Source organism: Mustela nigripes, chromosome 7 (genome assembly GCF_022355385.1).
Source record: "Mustela nigripes isolate SB6536 chromosome 7, MUSNIG.SB6536, whole genome shotgun sequence".
NCBI lineage: Eukaryota > Metazoa > Chordata > Mammalia > Carnivora > Mustelidae > Mustela > Mustela nigripes.
The window spans coordinates 41,102,391-41,121,602 of NC_081563.1; the positions used below are offsets into that span (position 1 = coordinate 41,102,391).

At 35.8% G+C, this 19,212-nt stretch overlaps 1 protein-coding gene across 1 annotated transcript in view; it reads right to left on the reverse strand.

The window, feature by feature from the left end:
* The window catches only part of DNAH6 (dynein axonemal heavy chain 6), a 227,255-nt gene that overhangs the window by 158,824 nt on the left and 49,219 nt on the right, over positions 1–19,212 (reverse strand). Inside the window, exons 15-20 of the mRNA XM_059405712.1 lie at positions 17,014–17,265; positions 13,202–13,330; positions 10,293–10,406; positions 9,650–9,793; positions 1,908–2,120; positions 1,121–1,213 (exon numbers count right to left, since the gene is read on the reverse strand). Of these exons, the coding sequence (XP_059261695.1) occupies positions 1,121–1,213; positions 1,908–2,120; positions 9,650–9,793; positions 10,293–10,406; positions 13,202–13,330; positions 17,014–17,265 (945 nt within the window). The remainder of the gene's footprint in view (positions 1–1,120; positions 1,214–1,907; positions 2,121–9,649; positions 9,794–10,292; positions 10,407–13,201; positions 13,331–17,013; positions 17,266–19,212) is intronic.

Genomic DNA, 19,212 nt, shown 5'->3' on the forward strand with positions numbered 1-19,212 from the left:
TACTCAAAACTTATAAAATTAGGTATCTTCTCTATCCAATGAAAAATTGCTTTATCTCAATTATCTTGAGGAAGAGAATTTTTTTAATCTTAGGAATTGACAATAACTGGGTTATTGAAAGTGGACTATAAACTAACTGAACTCATTCATATCAAGGTTAGAATGACTATAAACAGTTTTCCCTCTACCTCCTTCCCCTACTTTTCCCCTTTACACTACAGCAATCCTTACAGAACATGTGAATTCTAAAAAATGTGTCTGTTAATCTAAAGGATTTTAATTGCCCTATTTAAATTATAAATTTCTTGAGAGCAGATGTCCCATCACCCAGCATCACTTGGCCTGCTTCTACCTGACTTTCATCTTAGGTTTGCTCTCTTGTCTACTGCCAACAGTAACATCTGGTCTTGCTCTTCCAACCTACACCTGGCAAAGCCATTTCATCATTAGTTCTTGTATGGGTACACCCAAATGGGTCAAGGCTTTGCTTTTTAAATTTGGCCGTAAGATACAGATCCTTTTACTAAACAAATATGTGTTTGAATTTTAAATCATTTAAGAATATTCCAAATGCATCGATTAGATTTATTTTCTTTCAGTTTTCAGAGAGTATGGCCATCGACTCCTATCTCAAAAAAATTCAGGTGAACTTAGTTTCTTCATGCGGTATAAACCTGAAATGCTTGTTCATGTTTCTTTGCCTCATTTAAATGGTTTGAAATGCCTTTCATTCTCATCTACGTCTGTCAAATACCATTTATTCTTTAAGGTCCAGCATGTCTTGGCTGGTCTAGGAAGGATGCTGTGATCACTTCAGCTTATAAATTATCTCTTGCTAAAAAAAAAAAAAAAAAAAAAAAAAAATTACCTCTTGCTTTTCTAAACTTTTCAACTGTTAAGTATACAATTATAATTCATATGTATGCCACTTTTATTGCTTTGTTAATACTTCATGTACAAGCATATCTGTCAATTATTCATATTCATATTTTGCCTTTCCAATTAGATTTTTTCTTAGTAACTCTCATATTTCATTCCTTCATCATAATCTCCCATAGAAGATTCAGGAGTAGGTCTGACCAATCTTTACCATGGGTTTTCAATAACCCAGTTACCCTACCTGTATGTCATCTGTGCCACCCAGGATAAACACATCTTTGGAGTCACGGTGAGGGAGAATGACGAATTCAGTTGTTTTCCAAGAATCCTCCACCTTAGAAATAATTCAATTCTTAGGATTCCAAAATTAATTTGTTTAGGTACTCAATAAATGCAAGTAGAATAAAATAAGTGAAAACTCCATAATCATCCCATTTTCCTCTTAACTGCCTTTAAAATTCTTGAAATCTTCTTCCTGGTTAAACAATACTGATATGCTAAATTTTATTGATGAACATTTAAATACATATAAGTAACGTGTGATATGTTAATGTCCGTCCCTTACCACTTTATGCCTTAAATGTAAGGAAAATATTTCTTTTTACACAGGTGCTTTGTGGGTATGTATGTATTTTTAGGGTAAGGAGGTAAGTAGCTTAAGTAGGGAAGTCTCTTCATTGTCTTATAGCATTTCACACTGTTACCTTTTTCTGGTAGTTTGAAAGATGATGTATTTTGCTATAAAAGATCTTCCTTGGAATGTGGTTTTTCATATATGCCTGTAAATATCAAACTTTGTTGTCATCAAAGTGGACTATAAACTAAGTGGAAAGAGGATACTGATGAAAGTGTTGCTGACAATAATAATGGTAATAAATGGTAAGAAAACAACAGAAGGACGACTGATGAGAAATTGAAAGGTGCAATGATGAAAAACCCATATAGATGAATCCAGAGTTGGTGATCTTCATGCTAAATATGAAAATCTACACAGTCCTTGATCTTCAGAACATATTTTCCAGATTTACCTTTTTAAGAATTGTTTCTAAGGCAGCTTCTCCAGAAGCCTGTCCAGAAATGTCCTGGATTTCTTGGGCAAAATCAAAAACATGCAACTCAGAGAGCTTCTCCAAGGTTAATGGAATTTCAAGGTCTACTAGGGAGGCATCAACTGTTTGTTCAATAGCTGCCCAATGTCTTGACTTCAAAGTTGGGTTCCTCAAGTCAATGATAACTGGAAGCTGGAAAGCAAACAGTCTCAAAGGCACCATGCTTTTTATCTTTTTTTTTTTTTACTATAGGTATATGAGTTTATTTCCCCTTTCTTTCTTTCTTCCTTCCTTTCTTTCATTCATTAACATATAGTGTGTTATTAGTTTCAGTGGTAGAATTTAATGATTTGTCAGTTGCCTATTCTACCCAGTGCTAATTATGTCAAATGCCCTCCTTAATGCTCATCACCTAATTACGTTATCCCCCTATCCACCTCCCCTACCTTAAAAACATAGCCCAAGGCTTCTGATTTCAATTCAGGAATGTGGAGAACTGGAAAGAATACCATTTGTGCTCTTACAAAAGGAAAATTCTGGACAAACTGAAAATTAATTACTTCTAATGATCCCATCAAAAAATAGAGGTTGAAGGGCAAACAACTAACTCAAACTTTGGGAGGAGACTGTTATCTGTAGATTTCTCCACAGCAAAAAAAAAAAAAAAAAAAGAAAAAAGAAAAAAAAAAACCAGGACCTGAGAATTTGCTTACCTAGGACATATGCCTTGGGTTGTCACTTAAGCTAGCAAGAAGATTCAGCTAAATTTAAAAAATAAGTTGCTAAAAATGGAAAAAAATAAATTCCTAAAGAGTGAGAGTAGGGTAGCATAAGAATGTGAAGTCTACAAACACAAAGGTGTTCACAGGGAAGACTGGGGAGAATCCTAAGAAAGTCTACCTTATGGTGCTGGCTGGGGAGAGGAACACAGCAGCCTCTATTGTAACTCTAATCAACCCATTTCTCCCAGTTTTCATATAAAACAAATGACTTAATGTCAGGAAAATGAGCAACAAATGCTGCTATTTTAAGGCATTGTGATAACCCACTATAGATTTCTGTATATCTTGGGAGAAACAAAATTGGAAAAATAAAAGCTCTATTCATGGGGGAGGGAAAGAAATACTCTCTAGGCTCATTACTACAGCTGGAGGAGGGGCAGGAACACCAGTGAAGGTCAACAGTCTGAGAACAAGAGACACAGTGCCTTGCTAAGATAGAGGCTTAATCAGAACACAAATGGAATGCCCCTCCTAACCTCTCCCACCAGACTAACAAATATTGAATAAAAATAACTGGAATACAGACTGATTAGCTGCAAGAGACAGATTCACTCTGGGGACAATATATAGGGAGGACCCAAGGTCAGATAGAAACAAAAATTGAAAAAATAATCCTTGGCAAATGAGCCCAAACCATAAACACAAGGTATCAAAAGAACAATTTGTAGTATACTGAGGTAACAATAGCAACATCAAACCTCAAATCTAGCCCAATTCCTTACTAGATTTAACATAACATGGCACACAAAAAGGCAAGTAGGAGGAAAGGCATGCTCATTTCCAGGCCTAAGAATTATTTACTTCAGTATCTAGGGTACTACATAAGATGCCTGGCTTTCAATAAAAATGTCAGAACTATATAAAAAGCTAAGATAAACATACACTTAAGAAACAAACAAGCAAACAAAACCCACCAGACTCAGATATGACACACAATGTTGAAATTAATAGAAAATGCAAAATAATTATAATTAACATGGCAATGGCTCTAATGGAAAAGGTAGGCAACATACAATACCAGATGGGAAATGGTAATAGGAAAATGTAAGCTGGTACATCTGGGTGGCTCAGTTAGTTAAGCATCTGCCTTTGGCACAGGTCATGATCCCAGGGTCCTGGAATCGAGTCTTGCATATGGCTCCTTGCTCAGTGGGGAGCCTGTTTCTGCCACTGCCTGCTGCTCCCCCTCCTTGTGCTCTTTCTCTCTCTCTCTCTCTGACAAATAAATAAAATCTTTAAAAAAAGATTGAAGCTATAATTAAGAATTAAATAAACATTAGAATGGGAAAAGGTAGCAAGAGAGATAAAGAATGTCTTTGATGAGCTTGAAATAGCCAAGGAATGTGTGAATGGGAAGATAAGTGAGTAGAAAATCCCCATACTGATACATGAGAGAAAATAGAGGTTAAAAACCCAAAACAGTAAAAAAAACAAAACCCAAAACCACAGAGAATCCAAGTTACAGGACAATATATGCAACATATATTGAATACATGCAACAGAAATCTCAAAGAATAACATAAATGGCTACATTTTTTCCCCAAAATTAAAGACAGGTACCAAATCACAGATCCAAGAAAATCAGATAACACGAAATGGGATAAATACAAACTGTAAACCACAACAACACACACCTAGGCATATCACATTATAAACTGACCAAAACGAAGAAAAAGAAATAATCTTGAAGGCAGCCCAACCAAAAAATACTATTATCTACAGAAGAACAGGGAGAAGAACTATAGCAGATTTCTTGTTAGAAACCATGCAAGCAAGAAAGTGATGAAAGGATACTTTTAAATTGCTGAAAGAAAAAACAAAACCTGTTGACTGAGAATGATAAGTTTATATTATCATTTAAATTATCACTCAAAATAAAGGATAAAGAATTTCTCAAAACTGAAACTTAGGGAACTCATTGTTAGCCTACCTACTCAATAAGAAATATTAATGGAAGTTCTTCAAGCTATGAGTCAGAATCTTAGATCCACACAAAGAAATGAAGACTAGAAATAAAGGCAAAATAAATTTCATTTTGTTTCCTATTTTGATTGTCCTGAAAGATGATTGTATAAAATAAAAATAGTAGCAATATATTATTGCAATATTATATAATATAGTATAATATATAGAATTATATATATGTTATATATTATAATATTATAATATATTATGCATATAGTATATATAAAGGTAAAATACAAAAAAACAAAATGAAGAGGTACATAAAAGGGACACAGAAGTAAACTGAGACAGCTCTCAATAGCCAAAGTTGTAAAGATTAAGCAAACAATAAATAATGTAGTATTGCATTATAATCCAAATTATAAAGTAAATATCCATGAGTTCATATTGACATAAATAAACAATTGAATGGGTGGTTGGATTACTAGACAGAGAACAGATAAAGCTAAACAGAAAGATACAAATTACCAACATCAATAGTGAAAAAGCAGACTCACTTCTGATCCCACTTTTTTTTTTTAAAGATTTATTTTAGAGAGACAGAGAAAAAGAGTGAGAGTGAGTGAGTTGGGAGAGCAGCGGAGGAAGAGAATCTTCAAGCAGACTTCCTTCTGAGCACAGAGTCTGAAACAGGGCCTGATCCTACAACTCATGAGATCATGACCTGAGCCAAAACCAAGAACCAAACATTTAACTGACTAAGCCACCCAGGTGCCCCAGATCCCACATACTTTTAAAATATAATAAAGAAATATGATCAATTCTATGTCTATAAATTCAACAATTTGGATAAAATGTACAATTACCTTGAAAAATACACTATAAACCCCCTTAAAAAGAAATAGATAACCTGAATAATTCAATATGTATTAAAGAAATTAAAGAAATAGTAAAGAAATTCAATTTATAGTTAAAAGCCTTCCAAAAAAGTAGACTTCAAACAGAAATGGCTTCACTAGTGAATTCTACTAAACACTTAAAGAAGAAATAATATTAACTCTATACTATTTCCTCCAGAAAACAGAAGAGGAAGGAACCCTTCCCAACTCATTTTAATGTACAAAAAAAAGCCCCTAAAATTAAAAAATGAATTCAGTAAGATCACAGGACATAAGATCAATATACAATAGTCAAGTATTCAATAGTATTCTGCCATATAGCAGCAATGAACAATTGGAATTTGGAATTAAAAACAATATTACTGGGATGCCTGGGTGGCCCAGTTGGTTGAGTGTCTGCCTTCAGCTCAGGTCATGATCCCAGGGCCCTGGGATCGAGTCCCACATTGGGCTCCTTACAGGGAGCCTGCTTTTTGCATCCTCTCTCTCTCTCTCTCTCTGACAAATAAATAAATAAATCTTTTTAAAGACCCCAAAATACTATTTAGGATAATAAAAAATATTTAATTATAAAACTAACAAAATACATGCAAAATCTGTATACTGAAGCAGCAAACTTCAATGAAAAAAATAAAAGAAGACAACTAAATTAAGAGATATGCTGGTAAGACACTACAAAATTCCCTCTGGCTAAGATGTCAGTTCTCTTCAAATTGATCTATACCTTTAACACAATCTTTCAAAAATTCCTGGCAATTTTTTATACATATTGACAACTTCATTCTAAGATTTCTATGGAAGGGTAAAGGAATTCGAATGGACAAAATGTGAAAAAGAAGAACAAATCCGGAGGACTTACACCTACCTGATTTCAAGACTTACTCTAGTTATCAAAACAGTATAGCATTGGTGAAAGAGTAGACTCATAGAACAACAAAAAAGAATAGAGTCCAGAAATAGATTTAAAAAGGTAGTCAGGGGACTTATAGCAAAGTTCCAAGGGCAGTTCAATGGAGAAAGGGTAATCTTTTAAAATAATGGTGCTGGATCCAGTGGACATCCATATGTGAAAATTGTACACCTTGACACATCTCATATTTTATGCAAAATGACTCAAATAAATCCTTAAAAATGTAAGAAAAGTAAAACTATAAAACTTCTAAAGGAAAATACAGGAGACAATCTGTGTGACCCTTAAGCTTAGCAAGACATTTTTAGATACTATACTATAAAGATAGTCCATAAGAGCAAAGAATATAAATTTAACTTATTCAAATCAAAACTGCTTGCACTCTGAGAGTCCCTCTTAAGGGGCTGAAGAGACAAGCCACTAACTGGGAACAAATATTTTCAGGTTACGTATTTGAAAAAGGAGTTGGATCCAGATTACAAAAAGAACTCTTAAAGTGCAATAATAACAAAACAAGCAACCCAGTTAAAAATTGGGCAAAGAGCCACATAGACATTTCACCAAAGCAGTTAAAAGAATGGAAAAAAGACATTTAAATTACACTCCACATGATTAGTCACTGGAAAAATGCAAATGCGACAGCCAGGAGATAGATACTTTTATACATTTACTGGAGTGACTAAAATGAAAACCAAACCAAACCACACAAAAACCTCCCAACCAATAGCAAGTGCTAGGAGGATGAGGAACAGCTAGAATTCTCACACATTGCCCATGGGAAGGCAAAATGTTACAGTCCTCTGAAAAACAGGCAAGTTTCTTATAAACACACACTTTCCATGCAACCTAGTAATTCCACTCCTAGTTCTCCACCAGAGTGAATTAAAAACTCATGTTCACTCAAAAAACTGCACATGACTATTGAGACCATCTTGTTAATAATTGCTATAAAACTGGTCATAACCCAAAATTTTTTCAAGAGGTGAATGGAAAAACCAACGGTAATAATCTATATAATGAAATTATTACTCAGCAATAAAAATCAACAAACTATTAATTCACCTAACAACATGGAAGAATTTTCTTAATTTTGTATTTCAACTCAATTAACATATAGTATATTATTACTTTCAGAGGTAGAGTTTAGTGATTCATCAGTTGCATATAACACCCCGTGCTCATTAGATCACATGCTCTCTTTAATGCCTATCACCCAGCTACCCCATACCCTCCTTCCTCCCCTCCAGCAAGTCTCAGTTTGTTCCCTATAGTTAAGAGTCCCTTATGGTTTGTCCCCCTCTCTGATTTTGTCTTATTTTTTCTGCCCCTCTCCTATGTTCATCTGTTTTGTAAGAAGCTTTTTTTCCAAATATTCCAATTCACAGAGATGAGCAACTATCACCACTAATTTTAGAACTGTCACTGTGAATTATCTATAACTAACTAATGACCCCAGAAGGAAACCCCACACCATTAGCTTTCATCACCCAATTTTTCTGCTCCACAGTGCCTGGTAACCACTATTTTACTTTCTCTCCCTATTGATTTCTCTATTCTAGACATTTCATATCTATGATACCATATGCTATGTAGTCTTTTGCTGTTTGTCTTCTTTCACCTAGTATAACATTTTCAAGGTTTATCTATGCTGTAGCATGTATCAAAACTTCATTCCTTTTTATTGCTGAATAATATCCCATTGTATAGATATACTATATTTTGTTGATTTATTCATTACTTGATGGACATTGGGGTTTTTTCCACTCTTGGCTATAATGGATGATGCTGTTAACATTACAAGTGTTTGTGTAAACATGTTTTTAATTCTCTTATGTAAATGTCTAGGAGTGGAATTCCTTTTGAGAAACTGCCAAACTGATTCCAAAGAAGCTATATCACTTATAATCCCACCAGCAACATATGAGGGTTCCAATTGCTCCAGATCCTTACTGACACTTATTACATAATCTATCCTTTTGAGCATAGTGGGTGTGGACTGGTAGATCATTGTGGCTTTGATTTGCATTTCCCTGATGGCTAATGACATTCAGCCTTTCACATATCTTCTTTGGGGACATATCTGTTCAAATCCTTTGCCCATTTTAAAGGATTACTTCTCTTCTTATTTTCGAGTTAGAAGAGTATGTTTTATATTCTGAAGAGAAGTACCTGGATGTATTTTAAATGCATTTTTTCTAGGTTAACAGTGCCAGACACAAAGGGCTACATATTGTATAATTCTATTTATATCATATATAAAATGAAGAACTTTAGAGATAGAAAACGGGCCAGCTGTTGCCTGGGGTTGGCTGACTACGAAGAACAGTATATGGGAATTTGAGGGTGATGGAAGTATTTTTTATGGTACTGGTGTGTTTTATACATGACTGCAAAAACCCAGAGAACCATATACCACAAAAAGTGACTTTTGCTACATGCGATTATTTTTTTAAAAAATCAGCCAGAACTCTGAAGGAATACAAGATGAACAAAGACTGCGACAAATAAATTTGTTTACAATCACATGCTATAACCACACGAAGGGTGAATGAAGAAGAAAGAGGCTGACATAAGAAACTTTGGGGAAGTGTTTTGACTAGATATTGTAAAACTAAAGTGGGAGAAACTCCAAAAATGTTCTTGTTGTGCTAAAGTTTTGCTTACTTTTCCTACCCATGTCTTCTTTTATTTCATCTTCCTTTATTTCATCTTTAAAAAAATCTAAAACTGCTTAAAAGGATAAAATCATAATACTTTTCATTCCCATTTCAAGTACTGATTCAGCAGTGAAAGGTTTCAAGGGGTCAGCTTCACACACCCACTACTGGGCTTCCCAATTGTCATCACATCATAGCACACCTGGAAAATGGTATATTTAGTAGGTACAGTGGTATAAATGGACACGGCTGCACTAGCTTCATTTGGCTGTCTGAGGTCTGAGTGGATCAGTATCTTAGCGTAACTACAACTCATTCCTGCACTTGCTCCCTACCACTTGGGAAACTCTTACTCTGAATGCCCCTTGAACCAATTCAATTGCATGTTTTGGCCAGTTGAAGATAGGGATGCAATCTGCCTCTGAAAAAACTGAATTTGCCTGTTCTTTCTTTTCTTTCTGCAGAGCTGAATAACTTGAACAGGGAAGAATTCCTGACTTTAGTCTCATTAGCATCAAGTCGTAATGGACTGACCTTGAGTTTCTGAAATAATTTCTACCAAACTTACCTTTTCTTTCATTTTTTCCACCTTGTGCTTTAGCTGGGGAACTACACTGTTGGGTGGCAAGCCTTTTTCCAACTGAGTCACAAATTTGGCATATTTAGAAACTTGACTATTTAGGAATTCTGGATCCAGGCAGTCAAACTTGGACTATAAAAATTAGAAAGAGAAAAAAAATTAAGGCATATGATAAAAGTAAAATTTTTTACTTTACTCAGATTTTCCAGTAGTTAAATGTTTCAAGACCAATGGAACAGAATAGAGAGCCCAGATATGGGCCCTCAACTCTAAGGTCAAATAATCTTGGACAAAGCAGGAAAAAATATCTAGTGGAAAAAAGACAGTCTTTTCAATAAATGGTGCTGGGAAAATTGGACAGCTATGTACAGAAGAATGAAACTTGACCATTCTCTTACACCATATAATAAGATAAACTCAAAATGGATGAAAGACCTCAATGTGAGACAGCAATCCATCAGAATTCTAGACGAGAACATAGGCAGTGACCTCTTTGACATTGCATATTTTACTGAACTAAGACTACTCCAGATTGTTAAAAATAATTCTTATTATTAGGATATTAAGTTTAATTAATAAAAAATTATATTAGGATTGAGAGTTTTTAAAATTTTGTTTTGTTTTGTTTTACCTTTAACCATTCTTGTTGGAGTTTATCCCATTCAGATAAAGAATCCCAAAGCAATTGTTTGAGCTTCAATTCAGCACTAACTTCTTCCAGAGCTTCAAACTTTGATACTTCTACCTTTAAAAATACAATAAGCAAAACACATATTTAGTTTTCATATATAAAGATGTTATGTTATCCTCCTATCAGTAATTCTTGATACAGTGACTGTTTAACAGAATATGGGTGGGTCCTAAATAGGGAAGTAAAAGCAGAGATAGAAACAATTGAAAAAAATAAATGATAAACCCTATGTGTATTCACATATGTATTCACATATAATTCATGTGTATTTCCACTTGAGTGGTAAGATATAACTCTTTATATTTCCTTAGAACTTAAATGTTCAGCAAAGACATAAATATGATGAGTACCATGGGCATTCTTCTTCAAGTTGGATCATGCATGCCTGGCCTTTTCTAGGAAAACAAATGAGTTTTCAGAGGTACTCATTTCCTTTGGGGCATTATAACTAGATGACAGAAGAGGGAGATGTCTGTGCAGTAGCTTGTGGAGGGGATGGGAGATTTAATGTGGAAAGAACAGCCTCGTTTCTACCTCTTTCTAACCCTCTGGGCTGTATATCAACCCTATAGAGAGAAAGACTGCAAGAAAATTTGAAGAAGCTATTTTCATAGAAGCATTTTAAAACTGCCTTGGCTTAGAAGTGAACACACCCCTAGGGGGGTTGTTTGCACAGAAACTGTGAGCCCTGTGATAAGCCAGGGCTTTGAACATTCCATCCAACAGCAGCTGAATACACATTCTTTCCAAGTGCACACAGGACATTCCTTAGGATAGATCATATGATAGGCTACAAAACAAGATGAAGTATCTTTTTCAATCAGAATGGCTTGAAACTAGAAAGGAGAGCTAGAAAATTTACAAGCATGTGGAAACTGAACAGCCCACTCCTGAACAACCAGTGGGTTAAAGGGGAAATCAAAGGGAAATTTAAAAAAAAAAAAAAACTTGAAACAAATGAAAACACATCATGCCAAAACCTATGGGATGCTGTAAAAGCAGTTCTGAAAGGGATGTTTATAGTGATAAATACATATGTAGAAAAAAAGTAGAAAGATGTCAAACCATTTTATACATTAAAGAACTTGAAAAAGGACAAACTAAGCTAAAAATTAGCAGAAGGAAAGAAATAAAGATCAGAGTAGAAATAAATTAAATAGAGACCAGAAAAATAGAAAAGATCAATGAAATTAAGAACTGGTTTTCCAAAAAAGTTGAACAAAATAGACAAATATTTAGCCAGATAGAGAAAAAAAGAGAAGACTTAAATAAAATCAGAGTAAACTTTATACCATAGAAATAAAAAGGATTGTAAGAGACTACTATGAATAGTTATACACCAACAATTAAATTATATTGCTTAAAAGAAATGGATAAATTCCTAGAAACATGTAACTTACCAAGACTGAATCAGGAAGAAATAGAAAATCTAAATAGACCAATAATGAATAAAGAGATTGAACCAATAATCAAAACCTCCCAACACAGAGAAGTCCAAAAGTAGTTGGCTCCAGGAGCAGATGGCTTTACTGGTGAATTCTACCAAATATTTAATGAAGAATTAATGCCAATCTTTCTCAAGCTTTTCCCCCCAAAATTGAAGAGCTATGAATACTTCCAAAGTCATTTTATGAGATCAGCATCACCCTGACATTAGGGATCTAGCCTTGTCCTCCTCAAGAATAAGAAGTAATTATGCTAATTAGGTCTTCATTCCTATCTCCCAAATGATTGAGAGCTGAAGAAGGAAGGTACATCTGAGGTGATTATGAAAGAAGAGTTAATCAAGTATGGATAAAGTGTGGAAAGAAGGGGACATACTTTTTTTTTCAGGCCCTAGCTCAAGCAGTGCTATCCTTTCTGACCCAAGAAGTGTCCACCTGTTAGTTATAACTTTTATTAAGCAGTGTTTCCTCAATACCTTACTTCCTACTACATACTATCCTGTTTTATAGGTCAGTTAACAGCCTGTGAACAACTTTGAACCCCAGTTCTCCAATGCACAAACCTCAAGTACTATACCAGTGACATCATCTAGAGTCACACTCATTATTTTGCAGATTTCCTGCACTAAGCCCTGGGATCTGGAGGGGAAAGCTCCTCAGATCACTTTCTAGCCATCCATTTGGGGCTCAGGAATAAATAGGTACATTCCCATGTGAGGTCCAGCCACTCCTCCAAGACTGCTGGAGAATGTAACAAAACCTCTCTCATTGCTGGTGGCTCTCTGGGTTTGACCCTAGGAATCTCTTTTTTCCTATTCTCTTTTCTTTTTGATCTCTTTAATAACTATTCAGAGCACTTAAAACTTTTAGTTATTTTTCTTCATTTTTTTTTTGAGGCATATTGTTTAGCCTTTGAAAGCCACTTTTTTTTGGAATCCATCTATCCCCTGGCTTAGCCAAATTCTCTTCTTTCACCAAATTAGCACATCAAACCAGGGCAATATTCATGGAATCATAACACATAGAAATGTAAAAGAAGCTTGAGTATTACTTAAGAAAGACTGGAGGGGTTTTAACTGACCACATTAAATAATCCACCTACATATTTTAACATAGTAAATAAAGTTCCTGGTCTGAGGGTTTACCTACAATTCATCATTAATTTTTATTAAGAAAGACATTTTTTCTCTCATGAGTACCAATCTTTAAACATTTCAAAAGCAGAGAATACACATATTTGTATTTCAGACTCTTCTGGCACAATGACTAGCACATAGGTGTCCAAACACTGAAGGCTAGGGTCACACTGTTGAGGGTGGTGATGCACCAATGCCATTTCTATGCATGTTTTTTTTTTTTTCTATGTATATGTTTTAAAAAACAGACGTGTAGAGCTGTCCTTACCTTAAAATTCTTCTGATAGGATTTATACTGAAATGCACGTTTTTGAAGATCATCTAGAACTACCTGCAGCTCATTCAACATGAGCTTTATTTTGTCTTGGTCAGCAGTAATATCCAAAATCTGTGGATCCTGTAATATTAAGATAATTGATTAGTCATTCCTACTTTTTGATGTTGACCATTAAATTAAATGAATTCAAAAACAGTTTTTAAACGTATTTTTCAAATTCTCTTTGCATTCTGATTTCTAGAAAATGTTAAAATGGTTGCTTTTCTGCATTTTAAAACAATAGATGTACCTTATAAAAAAGTATAGAAATAAATAAAGGAGTGTCATGGGGATAACATTGTTTTCAAATAGTACCTAACATATTTCCTCCCATCTACTTCCATTCCCTACACTTCCTCAACCAGCATGACTTCAGGTAAGGAGAGGAGCATGCAAGAGGGAAGAGAAGGAAGAGGACATGATATAAGGGAAATTCCCATTGTACATTCACAGAAATAGGAACACTTTTGATTTCTGAGAGGTGGAAGAGAGGAGATAAATAATAAGTAGTCAGACATCAGTTTTTCTGGCTGACCTGTTGAGGTTGAAACCCTACCCAGTGAATTGGATGGAAAGGTTCAGGAGCAAAGAAGGAACACCTGACTAGGTTTGGAAGAATCTGAGAAACTGGAAGAATTTGAGAACTATGATGACCATAGCTTGGGAGGATAATCTCTGATTCATCAGAACAATGATAAATAATGCTTCTTGGAACATTCTTATATATGTTTGTATGTTTTAACTCATTTAATTCTCAGAACACCAATAAGGTACTGTATTCAAAATGGCAACATGTTCTAGGAAAAACTAAAGGAAGTGTCTAGGGAGAAGGGACTTTGTGGTTTGGTGTGACACTTGGTGGATCTTAAAGTTCTCATGTGTCTTGATTCTGGCAATGGGAACGGCCTCAAGGACTGGAGGACTAGAGGGAGTCTGAGGTCAGGATGAGGAGGTCACAGATCACTTGAGACTGTAGACTATGGCAGAAATGATGGATTACAGTAGCAGGGCCCAACATGGTACCCAAAGAATCAAGAAGGACCCTCAGCTATCAGCAGCTTGGGACAACCAGGCCCAGCCCAGCCAATGTACTAGAAGTCCTATGGACCAGGAGACAGTAAGAGGACTGGATACCCTTTCCCTCCATCCACCAGAAAGAAATGCAGATTTCCGCTTATGGGGCAAGAGGTCATGGAGATGATGGTGGCAGAGGTGAAGAAATGCCCGATAGGCATTCTGAATTGAATTAAAATCTATCAGAAAGAGATCAAGCTGGGGAGCCTGGGTGGCTCAGTGGGTTAAAGCTTCTGCCTTCAGCTCAGGTCATGATCCCAGGGTCCTGGGATCAAGCCCTGCATCCCACTCTGCTCAGCAGGGAGCCTGCCTCCCCCTCTTTCTTCTTTGCCTGCCTCTGATCTCTGTCTGTCAAATAAATAAATAAAATCTTAAAAAAAAAGAAAGAGATCAAGCTAGAATGAAATATGCATTTCAAACTGAAATAAATTGTGTTATCATCACTTGTCACACTGAGGTGTTGTTTTTTTCCAACTCCCTCCATCATCAGGAGTAGAGGTCTTGACAGCAAGATGGTATCATTTATAGAAATATTAAGGTTGCAGTTCTTTGTTCAAGTGTGATAATAAATTCTTTTCAAACCCACTATGGAGGAAGCACTTGCTGGAGAGAACCTCTACTGTCATTTTTGAGTTTGTGCATCATGCTTTTTACATGAAGCACTTGTCGGCACTTTTGCTCTCTCTAGCAATCCCCATACATGTGTATAGCCAACAGCAGTCAGATTATCAACCACTGGAAGCAGACTGCCTAAGCTTGAATCCTGGTTCCTCCATCTATTATTTGTGCGATGCTATGTTACTTTACCTCCTTGTCCCTTTGTTTTCTTCTCTATAAAAATGAATAATAAAACCTTATTGGTGTTCTGAGAAATAAATGAGTTAAAACGTGCAAACATATATAAGAATGTTCCAAGAAGCATTATCAGCATTATCAAATCCATCAGCCATAGAATAATTAAATTGTGTCATACAATGAAATACTGTATTGAACAACAAAGTTGGGTAAACCACTTCCACTCACAGCATTATGCGTGAATCTCAGGAATGTAACAAAATTAAATAAAGGGCATACTTATGATTCTATTTAACTGAAGTTCATAAACAAGCCAAACATTTATAGCATTAGAATTCAGGGTGTGGCTTCCTTTAGGGAGGAAGAAAAGTCTAGGATTTGAGGGAATCCTAAAGGCACCAGTAACATTGTAGTTTTTGACATGAATAATGGATATTTGGGTGTGTTCATTTTTCTGGTAATTCATGAAAATTTATTATAGTATGTACAGTTTTTTCTGGTGAAAAATACAAAAATATCTCAATATAAAATAAAAACAATACAAGGTCCTCAGAACAGTACTTGACACATAGTAAGTGCACAATAAATGCTAGCTACTTGTATGCTTCCATGTCAATATGTATAAACATATATTGTAATCTTTAATGTCTGCATTGTATTCCTTTGAGCAAATGTACCCTAACACATTTTATTCATTCCCTGCTAATGGATATTGAAATTTTCTTGAATTGATTATGACTTAATATGGTTTTATACTTCTGTGAATAGATTTAGTTAATGTTAATAATAAAATCATAACAAAATTATATTTTCATGTATGCTTCTATTAAGAATCACACAGCTGGGGTGCCTGGGTGGCTCAGTGGGTTAAGCCGCTGCCTTCGGCTCAGGTCATGATCTCAGGGTCCTGGGATCGAGTCCCGCATCGGGCTCTCTGCTCAGCGGGGAGCCTGCTTCCCTCTCTCTCTCTCTGCCTGCCTCTCCATCTACTTGTGATTTTTCTCTGTCAAATAAATAAATAAAATCTTAAAAAAAAAAAAAAGAATCACACAGCTATCTCTGCTAAATTCTTTAAAAATTTCCCTTGTACCTTTTGTATAGTAAAATTGCTGCAAGTTAACCAAATATTCTTCATTGTTATTTATCAATGTATACTCTGCTTCTTCCTAAATGGCAATTTCCTAATACGTACCTATGCGAATTTTTAAATTTTGGCAATAGTTACAACATATGTTAAAAAGTTATAAAAGCACTCATTTCAAAATAATAAATGCATGTCAGGAGAAAGAAAATATTACATATGCTTTACTTGCAATAGTCTGGAATTTATTCAGTACTCAGAGGTTCAGAAACATGTTCAGTTTTAAATAGCAGCTCAAAGACACTGTTAATTGATTAGAATGAAACCACAAAATAGAACTTAATCAATTGGAGAAAGACAACTATCATATGATCTCCCTGATATGAGGAAGTGGAGATGCAATGTGGGGGGTTTGGGGGGCAGGAGAAGAATAAATGAAACAAGATGGGATCGGGAGGGAGACAAACCATAGGAGATTCTTAATCTCCCAAAACAAACTGAGGGTTGCCAAGGGGAGGGAGGTAGGGAGAAGGTGATGGGGTTATGGACATTGGGAGGGTATATGCTATGGTGAGTGCTTTGAAGTGTGTAAACCTGGTGATTCACAGACCTGTACCCCTGGGGCTAATAACACATTATATGTTTATTAAAATTTTTTTTTAATATTTAAAAAAATAAATAATAAAAATTAAAAAAAAAACAAAAAATAGAACTTTAGTCAGATTAAAATGAACTATGATCCTAAAATAGCTTAATTAAAATATAATGGTCCAATTTTATACAGATTTTTTTTAAAAATCCTGCTTTAGCTTACCTGTGCTTGTAGCTTTACTTCATTCACTTCATTGGTTAGGTCTTCAAGATCTCTACCCAAATGGTGAGAAAATTGCTTTATCATTGTTTCTCGGTCACCCACAGATTTATCGATGGCATTTCGAACTGCAACAATGGACGGCTTCATGGTAGCAAAAACAGCGAAGTCTTCTGGAGGTGTAGGGACCTGATATTGCTCAATGAGCTTGTACATCTGAATCACTACATTCCCTTCATCTTCAAGGCTTTCGATCTAAATAGAAACATTTGTTGCTGGTTAAATATATCAAAGTCTGGTTATTCCCTTTCAGTGGTATCTACTAGGAGACTGTCGCTGTGTACCATGAACAGCACACGTTCATAATCAGTGCAAGAGGAGGGTGCTTAACGGTATGCTGCCCCTGGCTGAAGCCTGCTGGGTGATAGAGACAGTTGTTGCTACAGAAAGGTAATCAGGTTCAGGAGGTAAGGTGTTCAGAGCTGAGCACAGTTAGTATGACTTTTACAAAAATTTATTGTTCTCTTCTCTCTCTCTTTTGGTGTCTAGTAGCATCAAACAATACCAGTATTTGGTTTTTAGGGACAACATGTACCATGAGGGTGCTCGGTTGCAGTACTTGAGCTTCTAGGCATGTGTGCTGAGCAGGGATTGTCCCCGGGCAGCCCCTGAGGTATGCACGGTCCATGATTCTGACTGCATGTTCCCTACTCTCCTTTAATAAATCCTTTTACTATCTTCAACAGACCACTAAACATCTTCACTTTGATGTCCTACTTCCACGGACAGTGCCTTTCCTAATTTTCTGGGAAGGGACTTTCCAGTTTTGGGGGAACCCTCCTCTCTTTCACTCTGCCACATGGCTACGGAGGGAGCAGCCATGTGCACATGACCTGACCCAAACCCCATCATTAAAGCCAAAAATGACCACAACCCCCCAAGTCCTACAACAGCACCTTGTACCTATACACATTATATAATAATTATCTGTTTTCATTATGGACTCGGAGCTCCTTGAAGGCAGGTGTACTCATTGTCATAACCCTTGTACCCTGCAAGTGGGTGTTCACTAAATTTTCTGAATGAATAGATGAGGTTCCAAAGAAAAGTTGTTCATTTGTTCATGTGTGGAGAACATCTCCCTAAGGGAAACTGCTTCCCCAACACAACACCCAGAAATGCACAGATAACCTCATGGAGATGGGAAGCTGTCTGGCTTTTCTGCCTGACATCTTCTGGAACTAGAGTAAGACCAGTCCTCCCTCTGCAACATGATCCTACCTTCCTGTCCTAGTTTATACAACAGCATGGGGGTGGGGAGGCTGAATGCATTTATGAGACATTTAGAATTAATATTGGGAGAGAGAGCATCTCTCTCGGTGGTTGGCTGGAATTGCAGTACATCATCTGAGAGCTGCTGCTGGCCATATTTGCTGCTGAGGAATGAAGCAGCAGAAGCAGTCTGTCTGCAGAGAGAGAGAAGTAGAGTAGATCTTCAGAGAGATGCAGAAAGAACAGATGGAGAGAAGGAACTACCTGGGTTTCCTACAGGCTCCTCATTCCTGGTTCTGCTAAATTCTTAAGGCTACTTACTTTTTTGTTGAAGAGGTGGGGATCTTTGGAATACTACTGAATCCATAAATAAGGTCCCCATTTGGCCTAAGGAGTTCAAATGAGCTTTAGTTATTTGTCCAAAGCACCTTAATGACCACACCTACTAATAAATACTTGGCATCTCTAGACTCTTGTGATAACATGTAGGGAAACCTGAGGGAAAACCACAATCATCTGCCCTTTTGTGAAGTTGCTTTTTTTTGAAATAAGAAAAAAAACTTATATTTAAGTTAGTGAATTCCTAGGTCGTGCACTAGAAACTAATGTAACATCATGTTTTAGCTATATTTCAATAAAAAATAAATTTAAAAATGTCAAAAAAATGATTGCTTTTATATGCACATAAAATAGCCTCTACTGTTAATTCTGTTAATATATAACAGACTAGCCAGTGATTAATGATTTATTTTACTCAGCTTATATTTCTTATTTGTAAGATATCTTCAATTTCCAGATATTTAAGAGAAAAATTTATCTCTATTTCAAATGCCAATTGGTATGAACGAAAGCTTGTGAAAAAACTGACATCCGAAATTAAATGCTAGGTTGCCTGCCACAGGGAACACCCTGCGAGGAGGAAACCAGGTT